General features: G+C 35.9%; 1 protein-coding gene across 4 annotated transcripts in view; it reads right to left on the bottom strand.

Annotated features, from left to right (window-relative positions):
• Positions 1-22,519, bottom strand: part of LOC138839049 (vacuolar protein sorting-associated protein 54) — a 98,878-nt gene continuing 76,359 nt past the window's right edge. For 2 of the 4 annotated variants that reach the window (XM_070038699.1, XM_070038701.1), the window contains exons 16-23: positions 21,372-21,435; positions 16,952-17,057; positions 16,054-16,141; positions 15,609-15,730; positions 15,421-15,501; positions 6,631-6,738; positions 5,211-5,305; positions 1-804 (exon numbers count right to left, since the gene is read on the bottom strand). In XM_070038699.1, the coding sequence (XP_069894800.1) occupies positions 699-804; positions 5,211-5,305; positions 6,631-6,738; positions 15,421-15,501; positions 15,609-15,730; positions 16,054-16,141; positions 16,952-17,057; positions 21,372-21,435 (770 nt within the window). In that variant the 3' untranslated portion in view covers positions 1-698. Of the gene's footprint in view, positions 805-5,210; positions 5,306-6,630; positions 6,739-13,347; positions 13,425-15,420; positions 15,502-15,608; positions 15,731-16,053; positions 16,142-16,620; positions 16,722-16,951; positions 17,058-21,371; positions 21,436-22,519 lie in introns of those variants that run through there. The other 2 variants (XM_070038702.1, XR_011375822.1) reach the window with 2 other exon arrangements.

Here is a 22,519-nt window from a genome sequence, read left to right as displayed (position 1 = left end):
TAAATGCAAATATTGTATTTTTAATTCACTTAAAATCAGCCTTATGTATTTAAACTATTTGAAGCTCTACCCAGCTTGACATATAGTGGTAGTAGAAAGATTAAATATACAACACACAAAGCCTGGAACTTGACATTAGTCACTAAAACAAAAATTGAATTCCTAAATCCAAGCAATCAAAAGATGTTTATTTTTATAGAAAGATCTGTAAAAAAATAATTTTTCAAACAGCTTTACTTTTTTATAGAGAAAACTTTCTACAGAAGTTGACTTAGATTTTAATATTTTAAATTGTACCATCATTAAATAAGGTGGGACACCATATGAATTTCATTGCACTGGAAGAAATGCAAAGCATTTTTTAATATAAAGTATACAGAGCATTCTAGTCAACTACAGCTGTGTTACAGCTATGTGTTCTTTTGGATTTGGTCCAAAGAAACCTGAGTCTGTTTCCAGAGAGAATGAAAAATGTTATAGACACCTGATCAGTTACTCCTCACTGAAGGATGTACAAAATGGCATTCTTTGTAGATCCCACGGAATCCAGTTTCCCAACACTGATACTTTCCTTTTCCCTTTCCCACACCTCAGTTCACTTGGGTTCCAGGTTCTGTTCTTGAAACACAGGAATCCAGGTTTTCTTCAGAAACACACATCCCATGGTCAGATGAACTACCCAGTTTTGCAGTATGTCATCATCTCTTCTGTTCCCAGATCTCAGCCATATTTAGGTCCAAATCTTTAAGGCCTTTTAAGGCTTGAAGATTTCCAGTGTAAAAAGCTACATCTGCTGTTACCAACCTAAACATTGGAGAAGTTATTTTTAAATCTCATACTTTTTATCTGTAATACCTTATACACTGTAAATACTACTTACATAACCAGTTGTAATGCACATTTTTTAGGACTGATAACTACAGAATCATTTTCAGTACTGACATCTTTTTACTCATTTCCATCTTTGATGGATTAAGTCTGTGGACCTGGAGTCAATGGATATAGAGGGCTGATTGTATTTCCATACCAACAGAAATCTGTAGCAGTGAATTTTTAAAAAATGGATGTATCTGTTCAGTATGCTTGCTGTACAGCTAAATTTACCAAACAGCTTTACATAGTTTTCATAAAACAAACAAGAACGACTGAAAGTATATAGGTCAAACTTACTAGAAACGCTACCTATGCATTGGAAATGAAGACTGGAAATGGGGTATCAAGGTGTACTTCAGCTTCATGTGTTATACTAGTTAAAAATATAACAAATATTTTTAAAAATAGTAAATGGTAATAATAATGATCAATTCTGGGTAGCAGGAACACAAATGTTCTATTTTCTATAAGTGTCTGTATTTGAAAAGTATCTTAGGGAAAAAGAAAATTTCATCAGAAAGTACATAGCAGAGGAAGAGGAAGAACAGGGAGCAAATGCCTAATGGGTAGGGAGGATTTTCTCTGGGATAAAAACACTTCGGAATTGTATAACACTGAATGCACTAAGCTATACTACCAATTGTCATGCTAAAATGGACCATTTACTGGGAGATGGTGTCTAATGCCTGAAAACCTAACTACTCAGGAGGCTAAGATCTGAGGATCATGAAGCCAGCCTGGATGAAAAAAATCTTTGAGAAGCTCATTGCCAGTTAACCAACAAAAAGCCAGAAGTGGAGCTGTGGAGCTCAAGTGGTAGAAAACTAGTCTAGCAAAAAAGCTCAGGACCACCCAGGCCCTGAGTTCAAGCCCCAGAACTGGCTCAAAAAGAAAAAAAATGCATTTTAATTGTGATTTCAGAAACAGTTTCCTTCATAAGCAGGTAGTTATGTCCATAGCTACAATATAGAGATTACAATTCTTGGAATACTATCAAGAGATCAAAGATATGAATAACTTGTACATAGAAATTAATTTCTGTGACTACGAGGATTCCCCACAGAAAATAATAGCTAATGAGTTAGAGCTTGGATGCTTCAGAACTACTGGCCTGAGAACAGTGAACTTACCTATCGTTAAAATTTTGGGGGGAAGGTCTTAAAAATATTAACTTTTTTAGTGTAGCCTCTTTAGGTCATAGCATCAAGCTCTAAATTCTTTTTTTTTTGGGGGGGGGTCCAGTCATGGGGCCTGAACTCTGGGCCTGGGTGCTGTCCCTCAGCTCTTCAGCTCAAGGCTAGCGCTCTACCACTTGAGCCACCACGCCACTGCCAGCTTTTTTTCTTTTTGCTTATGTGGTGCTGAGGAATCGAACCCAGGGCCTCAGGCATGCAAGGCAAGCGCTCTACCACTGAGCCACCTTCCCAGCCCTCAAGCTCTATATTCTTAATATGCTATTTCTTTTCAAAAGAAGATTCAATAGCAGGTAACATATATATATATATATAATTTATATATGTATTTATATCTCAATATCAAGTGGAAAATAGTCTGGTGTTCCTGTTAAAAATACCTTAGTTGGGGATGTAGTTTAGTTGTAGAACACTTACCTACTCTATACTAGTTAAGCCCTGGGTTCTACTCCCAGGAGTGGAAAAAGAAAGTATCTGGGTGTACGTTGGTGTGATTAATTAACATCAGTTATCTTAGAAAGGCTTGCAGTTATTTATGTACTTATTATTTAAAGATGTGTGCATGGTATTTAGAGGTTAAATCTTGAGAGAGAGAGAATATGTGTGTCCCTATCCTTGTATGCTGGAACTGAACCTTAAACTCTGGTCCTGCTCTTCCTTGTTGTTTTCATTTCTGGCTGGCACCCTACCACTTCTCCACTCTGCCACATCTCCATTTCCAGCCTTTTGCTGGAGAGAAGAGTTTTTTCCAGCTTTTGAAATTGAAGAGGCTCACATATGTGCCTGGGCTGGCTTCAAGCCTTGATTCTCCTAACTCATCCTCCTGAATCAAGAGAATTTATAGGCATGAGCCATGGGCACCCAGTTTTTGTTATTGTTGTTTTGTTTTAAATGTTTGACAAAAGAACTGTGCTTATGGAGAAATAATGAAAGAATGAGAATGTAGCATCATTTTAGCAGTTTTCAAATCTAGGCGAGAGGTATTCAAGCACTTGTTATACTCTTCTTTGGCTCATGAAAATTTTGAAAACAATTCTTTAAAGGCAAAATGAAGACTCTGGTAATAGTCAAAGGAGGGAATCATAATCTTGCCTAAAACTTAAATTCAGTTTAGCAGACAGACTGAGCAGACTGAAGCTTCCAAACACTTTTGTAAAATAATTTAGTACTTCTTTTTCACCTTGAAATACATCTTTTATTCCTATAATTTTGAAATGTAAACCTAAATTTCCTTTAACACTTAAGGTGATAAAATTTTATTTTTAAAAATCTATGAGGCAGATAACATACCAAGGAAGTCATACTAAAGAATAAATGATCAGTGTTCTGTCTCCTCTCCTATTTTTCCTATTTTTTGCTGCTGCTAAGGGATTGAACCAAAGGTCTTATGCATGCTAAGTAAGCACTCTACAACAGCTATATTCACAGCTCCATATTTTTTTTTAATCTACACTATTCTTTATAAAAAATAATGAGGGAAGTTTATCAGCTGCCTTCTTTGCTATGGTATCACTTTGTATCCTCCTGCCCTAATTCCCAAGTACTGGGATTACATGCATATATACCACTATATCTGATCTTATTTTTATTTTTTGTTGGTCATGGACTTGAACTCTGGGCCTGGTCACTGTCCCTCAGCTCTTCAGTTCAAGGCTAGCACTCTACCACTTGAGCCTCAGTGCCACTTCCAGTTTTCTGGTGGTTTATTACTGGTGATAAGAGTCTCATGGACTTTCTTTTTTTTTTTTTTTCACCTTGGATAAAATTTATTCTTTCAATAACTGGTGGTGTAGCTCAAGTGGTAAAGTGCCAGCAATGAGCAAAAAAACTGAAGTGGAGAGCAGGGATACACACAGATACACAGACCTACTGTTTTTCTTCTCAAGGTTTCTAATAAAACATGAATGTGTAGCCAGTCAAGAGGCCTCTGAGATCTGAAAATCTAGGTTCAAAGCCAGTCAGGGCAGGAAAATCCATGAGACTCATCTCCAATTAACCACCAGAAAACTAGAAGTGGTAGTGGTAGCCAAGGCTCTGAGTTCAAACGAGACCACTGATCCCCCCTTCCCCCATTAATGTGACCTGCAATCTATGGTTTCAATTACGTAACTATTTAAGATTTATGGTAGGAGAGCGCTGAGTGCTTACGGGAGCAAAGCGCTTCTGTCGGTCTGGAAACCTGGGGATCTGCAGGCTCCTGTGAAGAGCCGGCCCCGCGCTGTGAGAGAGGCAGCGTGCCCGGGTACTCTCATGGACTTTCTTGCCCAGGCTGGCTTTGAAATGCGACTCTCAGATCTCAGCCTCCTGCTAGAATTACAGGCCAGGCATGAGCCACTGGTGCCCAAATAGTAAGGATCAGAGAACATAAGTGATTTGTCCAACTTTACATTTAAACTGCGTAATATATACATACAACAATTATATGTAGTGGCAGAACTAGGGCTTAGCCTATGTTTTATGGTTTAATTTCTTTTTTATGGCACACATTTTTAAACAATATAGTTTATTACACACAATTTTTCATTACCATATGAAATAACTATGACAGATTTTCTTTTTTGTTTTTGTTTTGGTCGGTCATGGGAACTGAACTCTGGGCCTGGGCGCTGTCCCTCAGCTCAAGGCTAGCACTCTACCACTTGAGCCACAGCACCACTTCTGGCTTTTTTCTGCTTCTGTGGCACTGAGGAATCAAACCCAGGGCCTAATGCATGTGAGGCAAGCACTCTACCACTGAGCCAACCTCCCTGCCAGACAGATTTTCTTCTTGTCATTTTATAAATCAGTCACAGAAGGTAAGTAACTTACATATATCCATCCATCGAGCTACTAAGTACAGCTCTTTGAGTTCTGTTTGGATATGGGAAGCTGACTGGATAACTAAGGAGATATTACTGACCTACATTGCCTCAAATAAGTAGATACAGTCAGGCAAGGAACTGGCCATTCACAACCCACTTTAATGTAAAAAGATTCAGATGGACAGAAAGAAATTTCCACAAGAGAAAAGCAGAAGGTTACTGATTTTAGAATTTCTGTCCCTAGTCTGACTACAGCAGAAAAGATCATAAAGAATAAAAGCCAATCATGGGAACAATTCAGTATGAGACTATGTGCTAAAATAGTATATATTAAAAATCATACCCATTTTGAGGTCCTCCATCATTTATCACATTTAAGTGAGATAACTGCTTTTTCAAGTGGAGTTTGTAACTTGTATTAATTCTTAAAAATAACATCTGGAAAAGAAAGGACACTAAATTTCTTAAAGCTCTCCTGAAATAAAAGACCTGATTATATGAGTTATAGTATTTCAATAAAATGTTTAAATTCCTCTTTCTTCTGACATATACTTAAACAAAACAAAACAAACATGTTCCTCTGAAAGCATTTAAATGCTATTTTATTTTTTCTTAGTTGACAAAAGTTTTTTTTACTCTAAGCAGTAATTCTTTGGGCAGTAAGACCTGCTCTTTACACAATGGAAGAATTCTTGTGGATATGTAAGTGGGATCAATCATGATGATAAAAAGAAGACAAGGTAGTGGAAAATTTACAGTAATCAGGAACTTGATGAAGGAAAATAAAGACAATGACAAAGAAACAGGTGCTATTAAACTCTGAACTAAAATCATTTCAAAGTATGCTCCTTCATGCATATTTTTAATATAATTACCTAATAATTCTTTGAGAAACATCCAACCTAAAAGTATATGCAGTTAATCTATGGAAATGATTTGGCACACATATTTTCTATGGGAAAAAAGTGTGTATAACTTGCACAGCTTTGATGAGAGTATCCTTTATATGATACAGATAAAAAAAAACCGAGTGCCCGTATGTCCAGCTCCCATGAACTAGCTATCTTTTTCAAATTAGAACTCATATGGCTAGTCAAGGTCAGAAAGTCAAAGGGGAGGGATTTCACATGTAGGATAAAAAGGACGGGTTGGCTAGGAAGAAATAAGGGTAGAGACCTCAGAAGGTCCTCCCTATTTTACCATTTCCTTCAGGCCTCAGTGAGCCTGCCTCAGGGAGCTAGATGATATATAACCATGAAATTAAGATGAGTAAATGAAGAAAAATGGTAACATTTAGTATTGAATGGAAGCGTGAAGTGGCATAAAACCAGGAGGAATGAGTGAGAGTAGGCGAGACACTAAGACAGTCATTACTGACGCTCAAATACCATTTCTGTTCACTCAATCAATTTTAGAGATCAATGAAACCAATGAAAACTTGTCTGAATAGCAAAAAAATCAGTCAAAGTTAAACTCTTGCTAAATAATTATAGTGAACTAGCAAATATGATAAACAGATTGGATTAATTATGTGTATTAATCTTAACTCCACCATTTCTTCCATATTCACTTAGGATTATATTCACAGTAACTTATCTTTTACTTTTAGAATTACTAACTGCATAAACAAAGGGCACTTTGAAATGGTAACAATAATACTGGAATTTGAATTAAGTTTAATTATGCTGAACACATGTAAAAACACCCCAATTTTCATGGCTATTACACATCATATATACAAAAGTCATCTGGGGAATTAATACCTGTGTTTGTTCTTCGGGAAGAAGATCAAATATAGCTTCATGCATTTTTGCCATTTGCTTACAAATATTCCTGAAACAGGCAGAAGGAACAGGAGCTTTCACCTCATACTGGAAGGGAAAAGTAATGAAAATTATGTTTAGTCCTCTGTATTGTACACTGTCTCGAGTATTTCCTGAAGCGTATTTTCTGCCCCTAAATATATCTAACTCTAGTTTAGGGCTCAACCTTATATTAACTGTGATCAGTAATAATCATGCAAATCCTAAGAACAATTATCAAGTTACTCTGTAGAACTAAGTTGTGGCTGAGAACATAGGCTGCTTCCAATATTAAAACTGAGTGTCTGGCCTCTAATCCTGGCTCCTCAAATTTTTAGTTATTTCATATAGATGGAATTACAATATGTTGAATTTTTGACTTAAATCTCAATTTACTCATTGTTGTAATATTTCTTTTTGTGACTAGATATTTCACTTTATTGATGGACCAATTTTGTTCATCCATTAATCAACTGATATGCATCTGAGCTGTTTCTTTTTTTTGAAGGTTGCTATTATGAATAATGCTGCTGTGAACATTTAAGTAGAGATTTTTATGTGAAAAAATACTTTCACCTCAGGAATGCATATAGTAGGGATGAAAAAAATACTGAAACTATTTTCTAAATTTTATACTGTCACTAGCAAAGAATGAGGACTCCAATTTCTCCATCTTCTCGTCAAAATTTATTATTGTCTTTTCTTTCTAAGTCATCCTACTAGGTATGAAGTATCATTTCAATGGTAATTATTCTTAAGTTCTCCTCTATATTGGGTTAAATAATGTCCCTCCAAAAACTCATGTCTAGCTGGTACTGCATAAGGTCATACCCTAAATTCAAGAAGAGAAGAGAGAAATTCAGACACAGAAACATAGGAAGACTAATAGATAAAGACAGATGAATAATGGTGTGATGTGATACAAGCCAAGGAATGCCAAGGGGTGATAGCAGCTATAAGTTATAAAAAGCAGAAACAGAAGAGCTCTAGGCTCTTCCTTAGAGCCTTCGGAGAGAAAATTCCCTGGCCAGCACTTTGATTTAGGAATTGTTAGTATCTAGAACTAAGAAAGAACACATTGTTTTATGTCATCTAGTCATTTGTTTTGGCAGCACTAAAAAAACTAAATATACTTTCCCACCCCTGACCTTTACCCTTGCTTTCCCTAAAAATATCATTTTTCATTTTCCCTTCTCTATCGCATTTCCTCAGTCACATAAACTTGACACAATACTTACTTTCAACGCTTAAAATTTGGTTCCTGCCACCACCCAAACTAGTAACACTCCTTTGAAATTTCTCTCTGTAAAAAACTCAGTGGAGACATCGTCACATCTGCACTCAGTAAAATTTTGCTAGTTCCATTCTTCACTGCGGCACAGCACGTCCATGCTCTCACTTGCAATCGTCTCCTCAGGCAACACCTTTTCCTAGCCCTTTCCCTCTTGACCTTGTCTTCAGCCTCCAGTTATCTACATGCAAGCAAGATTTCTTCATCAAATCTTATTTATTTATTTATTTTTTTGCTGGTCATGGGGCCTGAACTCTGGGCCTGGGCGCTGTCCCTCAGCTCTACAGCTCAAGGCTAGCACTCTACCACTTGAGCCACAGCTCCAGTTGCAGCTTTTTCTGCTTATGTGGTACTGAGGAATCAAACCCAGGGCCTCATGCATGCAAGGCAAGCACTCTACCACTGAGCCCATTTCCCAGCCTCAAATCTTGTTTATTATCCTCTCTTTTCTTTGAACATTTTTACTCAGCCTCATGCTTTCTATTAATCTCCTGCCTTAAACTTCCATTTTTGTATTTAAGACGCACATTTACTAGGTGTTCCAACTTGAAAACTGAATTTAACTGAATAGGGAGGACTAAAATGGCCTCAGCAGAGAAATATTTATGTAAGGCCTTTAATAATTTTATTACCTTACAAATGCCTGCCATTACATTTTGACTAATCTAGATATTAGGTTTTTTTTGTTGTTGTTTTTGTTTTTTTTTTTTTTTTTTTTGGTCCGATCGTGGGGCCTGAACTCTGGGCCGGGGTGCTGTCCCTTAGCCCTTCAGCTCAAGGCTAGCTACCACTTGAGCCACAGCACCACTTCCGGCTTTTTTTTTCTGCTTATGTGGTGCTGAGGAATCAAACCCAGGGCCTCATGCATGCAAGGCAAGCACTCTACCACTGAGCCACCTTCCCAGCCCTAGATATTAGTTTTTAAAATAACTACAAGTGGGTTATCATCTTAAATCAAAAAAGAATGATAAATTTTCTAAACATTAGTATCTATGTGATTTGGTTTACACAAAAATTTCTTAAGCTAGGACATAAGACTCATGAACAGTAAAAGAAATAAGCTGGATTTTTTAAAAAATTAAAAACTGCTCTTCATAAGAAACTATTAACAAAATGAAAAAATAATCTACAGATTATCTTACACAAATGGTTAAACACTTACACAAACAGTTAAAAGACATGTAATGGATAAAGGACCTTTAAGATATATGAAGAATTCTTATAACTCAGTAAGAAAATGATTGTAAAACTAAAAACAAATTAGCACTTTACTAGTGCAAATATGCAGATGGCAAACAAGCACATGAAAATATACTGAACTTATCATATGTTAGGTAAATTAAAATCACAACAAGAGGGCAGAAGACTAGCTTAGATGTATAGTGCTTGCCTAGCATGAGGCCATGGGTTTGATCCCCAATACTGGAAAAAAAAAAAGCCACAATGAGGTATCACTCCTTGCACAACAGTAAAAGAATAACATTAAAAACAAGGAGCTGTGTGTATGGTACACTGCTGTAATCCCAGCACTTGATAGGCTAAGGCAAAAGGATTTCAACTTCAGCCTAAGAAACTACACAGAAAGTCTCTGTCACAAAATCAAAACAGGCTGACGTTAGCAAGTGATGGTAAAAGTAAGAACACCTAGAACTCTTTTCTTAAACAGCTATTTTAACATTCCATAATACATAACTAATGTGTTATTCCAAAGTATTTATATTAAAGAAATGAAAAGACAAACACAAAGACTGAATATGGATATTTATGGTATCTTTAGTCATAACCACCAAAAAGTGGAGAAAACCCAAATGCCTACTAAGTGGTGATGAACAAAAAAAAAAGTAATATATTCATATAATAGATACATACTATTCTACAATAAACAAACCACTGACATCTTATTACATCTACCATTTCCAAAAGCACTATGCTGAATGAAAGAAACCTGTCACAAGGTTCATTCATTCTGAATGAATAAAGGACATTCCGGAAAATGTAAAAGTACAAGTACCCAGAAGAATGTTTAACAGTGATCATGACTGTGTTAGTTCTACATATATATATACACACATATATCAAATCATATATTTAAAAAATAATTTTACTGAATATAAATTATATCTCAATAAAGCAGATCTAAACTGATAATCACTGATTTGCAGTTTTTCAAACTGATCATACTCTCTGCACATACAACCTAATGTAATAGCTAAATGGAATGTTACTTCTGTTATCATTAATAACATCAAAATGTTAATAAGTTCATTAATTTGCCCAAAGATATCCAATAACAAATATGTAACAAGCCTAGGATTTGACTTGATGTCTATCTGGCTATAAAACCCTGAAATGGAATTGGCTACTACTCAGCTATTATCCCAGAGATCTCTTCAACTCATTTCCCCTAATCTTAGCTATCTTTAAAAGCTAATTTTTGAATTTTTTACTGTTATTATAAAGATGATGTACAGAGGAGTTACAGTTACATAATTCAGGTAAAGACTACATTTAATTTTGGACAATGTCACCCTTTACCCTTGCTCTCTCCCAGTTAAAGCAAACTTTGTATGCATGCTACAGCTATAAGGCTTTCCTAGATCTCCTCGCCTACCTGGCAGCTATCTTTCCTAACTAAGGCTTTAAAGCTCTAATGTACTGAATCAATTCCTTATTTCTAACATTCTGAATGTTCTATTTTTTTGAAGACAAGATGAATGGCTAGCTCACCTTTGCGTATCCCTATACTACCCAACACACAGATTGCACATAACTTATTGAGTGAATAAATACGTGAGCAATGACTAAGACAATAGTCTAGCTATTAGTACAATGTGATATTAATGTCTCATTTTTACCCAAACAACCTTTATTTATTAGCGTCTTAAAATAAGACTAGGTTGTATTACTGTGTTATTCTTACCAAAATTAAATTGAAGAAAATAAAAAGCTAAAACTTAAGCCAAATGCTTCTGCTATTTTGGTAGGAATTAAAAATAGATTCAGACTCCTGAGAAGCACAGGAAGGAAAAAAAAAACAAAAACAAAAACAGGATAAGGAATGACAAAGAGCCTTATACCAGGAATCCAACAGACCAGGTAACAGAAGTCATTAGTGAGGAAGAAAGGAAAGAAAACATTATGTTGTAGAAGACATTTTATGGTTACTGGTTAAGCTTCATATATGAGAAGAGGTAACAGATGACACTAAACAATTACTGCTAATTTCTTTTGATGTGATGATGGATGATAACTGGTTATGGAAGAATGTATTCTTAATTTTAAAAATTATATTCTTAAGTATGGATAGAGTACCATAATGTCTTACATTTACTGTGAAATATTTAAGCAAAATTGGCAAAATATTAACAACTTAAATGTAGGTGGCAAATATGAACATAAAGAAAATACAATCACAGATTAAAGTCAGAAAATGAAGTATACAAAACAGCAACCAGGCGTTCAAAACAAACATTATATTAATGAATAGTTTGAACAAAAGCATACAAGAACTATTTGCTGCTGGGTGCCGGTGGCTCACGCCGGTAATTCTAGCTACTCAGGAGGCTGAGATCTGAAAATCGCGGTTCAAAGCTAGCCTGGGCAGGAAAGTCCGTGAGACTCTTATCTCCAGTAAAGCAATAGAAAACTGGAAGTGGCGCTGTGGCTCAAGCGGCAGAATGCTCGCCTTGAGCTAGAGTGCAAGGACAGCGCCCAAACCCAGAGTTCAAGGCTCATGACCGACAAAACAACAACAACAACAACTAATTTCTTTGCTATATAAGCCCTTTACTCTTTCATAAACTGCAATGTTTAGTAATAAGGAAAAAGAACAGTTCTTCCCTGACTTTGAGTGCTTAACCAAAATAATTAGTATGATCTGGGAAGTGAGCAAGGATATCTTACGAAAAACCTTATATGTGGGACAGGGGCAGACAACACTTGGAAAAAGAACTTTTCTCAGTATGGGGGCAGACAACACTTGGAAAAAGAACTTTTCTCAGTACAAAATATGTTTAAAAAAAAATGGGGGCTGGAAATGCGGCTCAGTGGTAGAATGCTTGCCTTGCATGCATGAGGATTCGATTACTCAGCACCACATAAGCAGAAAAAGCCAGAAATGGCGCTGTGGCTTAAGTGGTAGAGCACTAGGCTTGAGCTAAAGAGCTGAGGGACAGTGCCCAGGCCAAGGCCCAGAGTTCAGGCCCCAGGACTCACCAAAAAAAGAAAACTTATCTTGCCATGTACCAGTAGCTCACACCTGTACTTAGGAGGCTGAGATCTGAGGATCACGATTCAAAGCCAGCCTGGGTAGAAAAGTCCATGAGATTTTTATCTCCAATAAACCACTCAGAGAAAGCTGGAAGTGGCACTGTGATTTAAGTGGTAGAGCACTAACCTTGAGCACAAAGAGGCTCAGGGAGCACCCAGGCCCTGAGTTCAAGCCCGAAGACCAGCAAAAAAAAAAAAAGAAGAAGAAGAAAGAAAGAGGGGGAGGGGAGAGGAAGGAAGGAAGGAAGGAAGGAAGGAAGGAAGGAAGGAAGGAAGGAAGGAAGGAAGGAAGGAAGGAAAAGGAGGGAGGGAGGGAGGGAGGGAGGGAGGAAGGGAGGGAGGGAGGGAGGGAGGGAGGGAGGGAGGGAGGGAGGGAGGGAACGAATGTAAGGATGGACGCCAGTCTTAAAGGGAGTGTGTGACAATATCCATCTTTTGCTTAAAGAGATGCTAAAAACATCAATGACTTGAATTTAATAAGCAGATGAACCTTGAAATCTGTCCCCAACTAAAAAATGGTAACTAGATGTACCAGATGTTGAACAAAGAAGAACACTTATCCTAAGGTAAATTTGAGCCAGGACCCTACTTTTTCATCATAAATGTCTGGAATGTTATTGTACTCACTGCACCTAGTATCAGATGTGTCTGTACCCATGTCTGGGTTATATATTATCTTTCTATCTTACATTTGCTTTGGTATACTAAAAAAATTTCTAGGTCTCTATCATGATCTGTTCTCAAATTCATTTTTGTGACATCATAAATTTAAAACTCAAGGGCCAGGCATAGACCTCCTCCCTGGAACAATACCAGTCACTGATCTGAAATTACTAAACATTTACTTAATTTTATATTGTTTGCAGCTTACAGCCCTCTGTCTTGTTAATTAGTATATTTCTTGAAGGCATACATGCATTAATGACTTTGGTTCTACAAAAGAATGTCTTATTTTAACAAGGAAACTAGAACAGAACTGTTTTTGAGTTTAGCTTGTACTTGACACGGATGAAGAAAATAAGAGAATTTGTAATTTTTCTCCATACAGAAGTAGAAACTACTTTACTAGTAAAGTATGCTTGCATGTAACTGTGAATTTAAGCTTCTTTAAAATGAAATATAAACTAATACCTGTTTATCAACAATAGCACTGGTTCTCAAATTGTGATCTGAGGATTTGTGGGAGCCATAGACCCTTTCAAAGAAGCCAGAAAGTAAAAACAATTTACAAAATAATACTAAAATGTTATTTATCAAGTTTTCTTGTTTGTTAGGTTTTTGTTTGTTTTAAAATATTTTTTGATGGTCCTGAGGCCTAGATGCTGTCCCTGAGATTTTTTTGCTCAAGGGTAGTGCTTTATCACATGAACCACAGTTCCACTTCCTGCTTTTTTGGCAGCTGGAGGTAAGAGTCTCACAGATTTCCTGCACAGACAGGCTTCAAACCAATCTTAATCTCCTAGCTAGCTAAGATTACAGGTATGAGCCACTAGTACCCAGATATTTATTAGTCTTTTGTTGTTGTTGTTTTCAGTTGTGGGGCTTGAACACTGGGCCTGGGCGCTGTATCTCTGCAATTCAGCTCAAGGCTAGTGTTCTACCACTTGAGCCACTACAGTGCTTCCAGCTTTCTGTTGGTTTTTTGGAGATTAGAGTCTCACAGTTTTTCCTGCCTGGTCTGGCTTTGAACTGCAATCCTCAGATCTTAGCCTCCTGAGTAGTTAGGATTACAGGCGTGAGCCACCGGCGCCCAGCATAGATATTTATTAGTTTTTACCCTGATTCTCTCATGAATAATTTTTGGGATGAAATGTGACAATGATGTCATTCTGAACACTAATAGAAGGTATGTTTGTCCATTTCTGTGTTTTTAAATTTTGTACCAGTAGGTACAAATTGCATTAAAAGCTCTTCAATCCTCAATTATTTTTAAGAATGTAAAGGGCTCCTGTGACTAAAGCTTAAGAACTACTAAACACATGCAGTATTATGTCATTTGAAATTGACATTATACATAATAATGACACGCTTGGGCACATGTCTGTGTGTGAATGGCCACCACTTTATTTTGATTTCTAAGTGTCTGCTGTTCTTCCGCTATTTCAGAATCTGAAGGATGCAAGTAGAAAAAAAAGTAAGTTAAAACTCTTGCTTAAGTAAGGTTCTTCTAAATATGATCTTGGGCAAAAAGTATACACTTAACCTTCAAATGTTCAAGTTACTCTTTAAGACATAGATTGGAAAACTCAGGGAAAGAAAAAAAGTGAGGGATAAGACAAAAAGATTTGTGGCTGATTAAGTGACATTTTTCTGAAGATACTTTCTTGGTATACTTAAAATTTTGGAAGGATGAACATTAGCTTACTTAATGAACTATTGAGAATGAAAACAAAGAGATAAACTAAAAACAATTATCAGCTACCAGGAGCTGGTAGCTGTAATCTCAGAAGCTCAAGAGGCTGAGATCTGAGGATCACAGTTTGAAGTCAGCTAAGGCAGGAAAGGACTGGAGACTCTTATCTCCAAAAAAACTACACAAAAAGCCAGAAGTGGAACTGTGGTTCAAGTGGTAGAACACTATCCTTTAGCAAAAGAAGCTCAGGGACAGCACCCAGGCCCTGAGTTCAAATCCCAGGACTGGCCAAAAAAAAAAAAAAAAAAAGGTATATGAGGGTATATATAACAAGAGCACTTCAGACTGTCTTATCATTCTAGAAAAATAAAGTAGCATACTTTAATCTCAAATATTATATTTTTCCCTATTTTTATCTTTGTCCTTATAATTCTATCTTCAGAGGGTTTTCAAACTAACACTTGTTTCTAAAGAAGGTACACATCTATAAATGCAGCCAACAAAATATTTCTGTGTACTGTTTCTATCTTACTTGGAATCATTTCTACTCTTGTTCTAAGCCTTCTAGATTGTGATCAACTATCTGGGGAATCTGAACGTGTTACTGAGTTGTTGGCTAAACGTCATGAATTAAGATTTTTTTTAGACTACTAGGGATGGTCTTTGTCACAGCAAATGGTCACTATTACCTGAAAAAAAATTGTTAAAAATTCTATCAATGGGTAAATATTTATAGAAAATTTAGATTCTCCTATCATAGCTTCTATATATAAGAATCTGTCTAATATGAAGTCATAATGTCTTTAAGCAAAGCTTAATGATTTCCATAAATCATTACCTTAGATAAGAGCTTGTCAAATAAGCTATCCATTATCGCTACAAGCTTGGCTGATATTTCAGCTATGTGGTCATGGTAATCCTGTAATGAGAAATAATGTAGAATTTTAAAGCCTTAGAGACACATCAAAAAAACACAATTAAGAAATTAAATGTATGAATGCCCACAGAAAATATGTGACAAAGTACCTTAGTGATGTGATCAAAATGCCTAAGCATGTTATATTGCTTAGGTGGTAGTCGAGCTTCAAAATGAGCCCGGATCACAGGAATGTAGTGCACGATTAACTGCAAACACCTCGAAGAAAGAGCTGAAGATTCAGGATGTGGATACATAATGGAAAAACAAAAAAAGTTGTTCTTTGATTTTAATTAATATCAAATTAAACAAAAAGTAATTTTATACAGGCTCAAGTTCATAAATGAAGAGCACCATGGTGGAAGGCAACATATTTCATTTCTTGCAAGAAAATACTGTGATACTAGACAATGTAATGAACTTGTTGCTTTCCCAACAGACTTGAGTTGTAAGCATTATCAGTATGAGGACGTTCAGACATTCTAATACTGTTCACCTCAAAATACGTCATCATCTTAACACCTCAGCATGTGGATCAAATGCAAGAATCCATACCCAAATTTTTTGTAGTTATGGTTTTTAGTCCAACAACTTGCAGTGCACCAGCTCCAAGAACTAACTGGCAACTTCTTGAGTTGAAATACTAACAAAAGAAGAAAAAAAAAAAATTCAACAATTCATTGAAGCTCATCTTTTCTATGATAACAATGTCTTAACTGTCCTAAAAATAAATTGCTCTTTCTACTCACTCAAGGACCATAATTTTCTGGTAGAAGCAAGTATTATTATGCAATAATAAAAAGGGAAGGGTATTCTCAATGATAATATTTATGTCTGGTAGGAAAAAAAAAGTGAGAAATTCTAAAAATCAATTCTTAGAAAGTAACCCTTAATTTGTATTCACAAAACTTGGTTTTCCATCATTCTTACTGTAAAAATACTATTTTCAAAAGAATAAAAATCTTGACTAAGTCAAACTGAGAACACTATTAATAGATTAGAGATTTCTTGTAAACTAATCATTTAAATTATCTGTTAATATGAGTTGGCTGATAAAATTATCACCACATTTTCATTCTCTATCAGTGGTTCTGAAAGAATGATGTAAGAAAAATCTCTAACCTTAGTGAGATGAATTTTGTAAAGTTCAGTGAATTCCTTCCATGCACATTTGAAAACAGTCCAGGTTTTTTGACCTAAGTGGCCTCAGTCATGTTCAGCACCTAACAAACAAATCATCTCCTGTCTCCAAAGCCATTAACAACTATGGGTGTAATGAGGAATCTCTATAAACATGGAAGGGAAAGGAAGCAAGCAGCTCTTTTTCCAGTAACATATTGTGATGCAACCACAAACAATATCATAAACTTGATATCTTAAAGATAACTTTAAAGTGTGTTAGAGTTGAATCCTCCAACTACTTTTTTCCATAAAAGGGTGAAGTCATACATACCTTTAATAAATCTGACAGACGCGTAAGCATGTCAGTAGTAACAGATGGTATGTTATCCACACATTGGCAATATTCAAGGATAATTCTTATTAACAGCAATACAGTTCTATAAAAAAGGAAAGATGATCTATAAGGCAACCAAAGCAAGAAAACTCAAACTGCTATAGCACATAAACATCAATAGCTACCACTTCAATGTATCTGAGGATAGGCTCATCTTGGTAAATGTTAAATTATGTACCTACATAATTTACCTACAAGTCCAACATGTCTCACTCTTAATTGAGGCAAGAGCAGTGCCTAGGACATTTAAGGGAGTATTTACCCTTGGCATTGTACAATTGCCGAGTCAGCACTTGCATGACATTAATGAAAGGCTCATCAAATTTTATGCTGTAAGCATGGCACTCTCTGTATGACCTTCTTAAGGAAGTCTCTTCATTAAGGAAGTCTCTTCATTAATTCTTAGGCCAATTCAGAAAAACTGACAAAAAGACTAGCCAAGATTTCTGCATAAATATGTAGTCAGCCGAGTCAGCACTTGCATGACATTAATGAGAGGCTCATCAAATTTTATGCTGTAAGCATGGCACTCTCTGTACGACCTTCTTAAGGAAGTCTCTTCATTAAGGAAGTCTCTTCATTAATTCTTAGGCCAATTCAGAAAAACTGACAAAAAGACTAGCCAAGATTTCTGCATAAATATGTAGTCAGTCCTCAAGTGTAGCTCTAAAATTCATGAAGGAAATCTAGTCTAGATTTTCTTAGTGAGATAGAAGAGAAGCTAGAATGGGTTCTAAAAAGCACAGATCTCCTAAGCAGTGTCCTGGAAAATCACAAAAGATTCTCCAGTGGGCTGGGAAGTTGGCTCAGTGGTAGAGTGCTTGCCTTGCATGAATGAGGCCCTGGGTTCGATTTCTCAGCACCATATAAGCAGAAAAAAGCTGGAAGTGGCACTGTGGCTCAACTGGTAGGATGCTAGCCTTGAGCTGAAGAGTTCAGCCCCCATGACCAAAAAAAAAAAGATTCTCCAAAGATGCTAAGTTATCAGCTCAATAACATCACAAGTTGAAAAGACATGCTACTAGAAGATAAAGTAAAATTGAAATTAAAGGGGAAGAACTATTTTAGGATATCTAAGTTTATTGAAGTAGTCAGAACTAAGGAAACTATGTAAATTAATGCTTACAAATGTCTGCAGGATATCAGGAAGCCGAGATACCCTGCAGATAGTACCTAACCTTTGTAACAGCTTACTTCTCAGGCTATATATTATGTTCCATGTATAGGTCATGTATTACCCCCCATGCATACTTCTACAGCCTGTTCTACTTGGCATAAGTGCATGCATATATTTTATATTCTTCCTTTGGAAGATATAATAGTTCCCTTTAGTTCAAGGAGTTCAGATTATTGTTCAACTGGGTTTTTGCTTAAAGTCAGAAAACCAGATGGCCAAAGAGAAACTACTTCCATTTAAGTACATGAAGTACAAGTTGTTATGGATAGTTAATGTTGAGGAAGGAAATCATGAGTAGACTGCAGGAGTGAGATTATAAGGAGGCTGAAAAGAGCTTTGCCCTAACAGAAACAAGAGGAGAAAAGATAGACAGCTGTGGTTCTGTATATACTTCCAATGGCTGAATACAGATTGAAGAAAAAAGATTCAATTCTACACACATTTTTTAGGTGCTTATTATGTGGTTAGAAAAATAAAATTGGTAAGTCATGATTCCCTACCTATGGAAAACTCATAATCTAACCAAGGAAAAAGATACATAAAGAAGTAATTATAAGATTGGGAGATCTTCACCAGGAATACAACAGATAAAGGCCTAATATCCAAAATATACAAGGAGCTCAGGAAACTAATCCCTTTTCCCCCCAGAGCTAATAAACCAATCACTAAATGGGCAAAGGAGCTATGTAAAGACCTCTCAGAAGAGGTAAGAATGGCAAAGAGACACATGACAAAATGCTTATTATCCTTGCCCATAAAGGAAATGCAAATCAAAACAACACTGAGATCTCATTTCACCCCAGTTAAATGTTACCAACATTGTGAATTTGAAAAACAAATGTTGGCGGGGATATGCACTGTTGGTGGTAATGGAAATGGGTACAACCACTCTGAACAGCAGTCTGGAGGTTCCTCAAAAAACAAAACGTGGGGGATAGGAAGGGTTAAATAACAATGATTAAAAGCAAATGTACTTATTGTTTTACCTATGTAACTGTAACTCCCTAGCTCATCACCTTTTCAATTAAAAAAAAAAAATGCTAAACTAAACGTAGATCATAGATATTCCCTAAGACTCAGCCATGCCATTCCTTGGCATCTACCCAGAACTTCATGAGCAGGATACGATAAAGACATTCACACATGCACATTCATGTTCATTGCTACACTATTCACAATTGCCAAGTTATGGAAACAGCCCAAATACTCTACCTATACGCAATGAAATTTTACACAGCCATTAGAAAGAATATTATGTCATTTGCAGAAAAATGGATGGCCTTAGAACAAATCATGTTAACACAAATTACAGACAAAAACAGCACATGATTTCTTATATGTGGAAGCCAGACCTAAAATACACTGGGACATGATAAACTATACAGCACTCTAGGCATTCACACACAATGAGTCCAAAAGAGGATATTCTTCAGAAAGAAACACAAAGGTATAAGGCCTATGTGCATCTGATCATATAAAATAATATTTATCCAGGAAATGGAAATAAGAGGCTTTTTCTATTTTTGTTTTCTTTCTTTTCTGTTGTGTTTATTCGTTTATATGTCTTTGGGAATGTAAGGGTAGATACAGAAATGGAGGGACAAAGATTGCACTAATGTAGCAATGGTACTCACTGCACACTATGTTGAAAATGAACTACAATTTATGGGTGGGATGGGAGGGAAAAACTGAGAGAAGTGAGGAAAGGTGTGAAATGTCCAAAAAGAAATGTACTCTTTACCTGACATGTAATTGTAACCCCTCTATACATCACCTTTATAAAAACAATTAGAAAAAAAATTTTAATAATTCTATAATATTGCTGATAAGAGTGCCAGAATAGAGGCACATGAAGTTATTCTTCCTGGAGTAGGGCTACTTCAATAACAAGAAGCAAAGAATAAAAATGAAAATGAATGCTGATCCATATATTGAGAATTAAGACCAAAACTCCTGACTCCATTTGGATCACTTTATGTTAACCATTTAACCTATTAAGCTTCAATTCACTTAACTGCCAAAAGGAAACAATAATCCCTAAATGTCTATTTCATAAACTGGTGGTAAAGATCAAGTGAGATCATACACATGGAAGTACTTAAACTGTACATCTGTAATCTCAGCACTTGGGATGTTGAGGCAGGAAGATTGTGAGACTGAAGTATGCCTAGGTTATGTAATGAATTCCAAGGCCAGCCTGGGCTATGAGAGTTTGCCTCACAAATAATTTTTTTCTTCAGAACAATCGTTTGAAAAAGAATATGAAGATATCTTTTTTCCTTTGTCAGTTGTGGGGCTTAAACTCAGGGCCTGAGCACTATCCCTGAAGTTTTTCTTTTGCTCAATGCTCAAGATTAGTGCTCTACTACTTCTGGTTTTCTGGTGGTTAGCTAGAGAAAAGTCTCACAGACTTTCCTGCCTAGGGGGCTGGCTTCAAACCACAACCTTCAGATCTCAGCCTCCTGATTAGCTAAGATTACCAGTGTGACCAGCAAAAATACCATTTTAATTACCCAATTTTATCAAAGGCATATAGTACCAGACACATATGCTAGAATTGTTATGGTTTGCAATTAACTTGGTTAATATATGTTTATTGTTAAGAGAATAAAAGATCAATGACTCAAAAGGTGATGATATAAATAACCACCAGCATTAGGTGCTAGAACTACACTAAATGCCTTACAGCAATACTTGTATAATTTTTAAAATGATTCTACATATCCAACTATTATATACATTGTGGGCTCTGGAGCCCAAAACTTAAAATTACTAAGCTATAAACTACGTATTAAGAAAGGTGTAAAAAAAAAAAAAAAAGTACTTAGGGTATGATAGCCCAAATGGTAGAGCCCATGCTTATTAGCAAGCACAGGCCTTAAATTCAAATGTTAATATTGCCCCAAAAGAGCCTGGGATGGTAACAACATCATGCAGCCAATATGTCACTTCAGACTACCTACACCTATTACTATATAAGAAAAATCAAGCTCTTTGTTAAATCAGAATAGTTCCTAAGGAAGAAAGGCACTATATTGGAAATAAAAGGGAATCCATTAAATTTCCTTTAAATATTTCATAAGATTTAAAATGACTGATCCAAATTTCCAATTCATTTCAAGGAGGATCTAGAGGACTTTAAAATTGACTCAACTAATATAAAAAAAAAAAGTGACTCACCCAACAACAGCATACTGTTGTCCCTCTACAATGAGAACTTCAGCTGGTTTCCTTCCTTCTGTAGCTAGAGAATAAAGCAAATAAAAAAGAAATGGATACGTGCTCAAACAAAATAATGGAGAAAAAACTTGAAAACAACAGTTCTAACTTAGAGCCTGGAATAATTTCATTTTTGAAATTAAACATCTACTTCGTGAAAAGAAATGTAACATAGTAAGGCATATTGGGTTTGGAATTAAGTTTAGATTTGAGTCTCAGTATTGCCAATCACTACATGATCTTAGGTCAAATACTTAAATATTCTCTACATTACCAAAAAACAGTATAGCATAGTGCATAAGAAAAAAAAATTAGTCTGCTTGAATTCAAATCCTAGGTCTATCATCGCTAGATATATTAAACAGTTTAACAGTGTCTAGTTCATGGACCTAAAAGATAAAACACATGTAAGCTACTTAGAACACTGTCTAGCATTGATAGGCATTAACCTGCATTTCCCTCAATGCCTACCTCAGTAACTAGTAATTCAATAAATGTATGGCATATGAAAGAATAATAATCCAGGATTCTTTAGAACCAGGAAAATGTTACTGGACTTCTAATATCATACACTTTTGCTATTCAAAGAAAAAGAGACTGAGACAAATATAAGTATGAAAAGAGACCTCCTAGGAGAAAATGAAAACTACTCATTTTGCAGGAAATACATGGTTTAATCAGTTTATACACATTACTTTAATTTAAAATTGTTTGCATAATATTAGAATTGAAAGACTATAACTGACAACTGCTCAGGGACAGTTATCCAGCACACCTTAATACATGAGTGATAAGCTTTATCATTTTTTAAACTAGTGATTTACAATGCTTAGAGCTTTTGCTACTTAAACACACAACCAGTTTAAAATTATAAACACCACCTAACACTACTACATAATAAAAAAAAGTCACCAATAAGAGAAGTTGACTTACTTCAATTTCTCTGTCACCTACTTGAACTAATCTACCTTATATCTACCCTTAAGCCCAGAAGAGATAGTTTTTCTCTTTAATTCTGTCTCTCTAAATTCAACTGTAGGTACCTTGTCCTATTAATCATCCCCTCTCCTATCCAAAAACCAAGTTTCTTAGTTCTGTTAAGCAAACAA

This window comes from Dipodomys merriami, unplaced genomic scaffold, assembly GCF_024711535.1.
Source record: "Dipodomys merriami isolate MVZ:Mamm:240054 unplaced genomic scaffold, mDipMer1.0.p SCAF_290, whole genome shotgun sequence".
NCBI classification, from domain to species: domain Eukaryota; kingdom Metazoa; phylum Chordata; class Mammalia; order Rodentia; family Heteromyidae; genus Dipodomys; species Dipodomys merriami.
The sequence above is the reverse complement of the archived record's forward strand: the minus strand, read 5'-3'. Positions and strand labels throughout refer to the sequence as shown.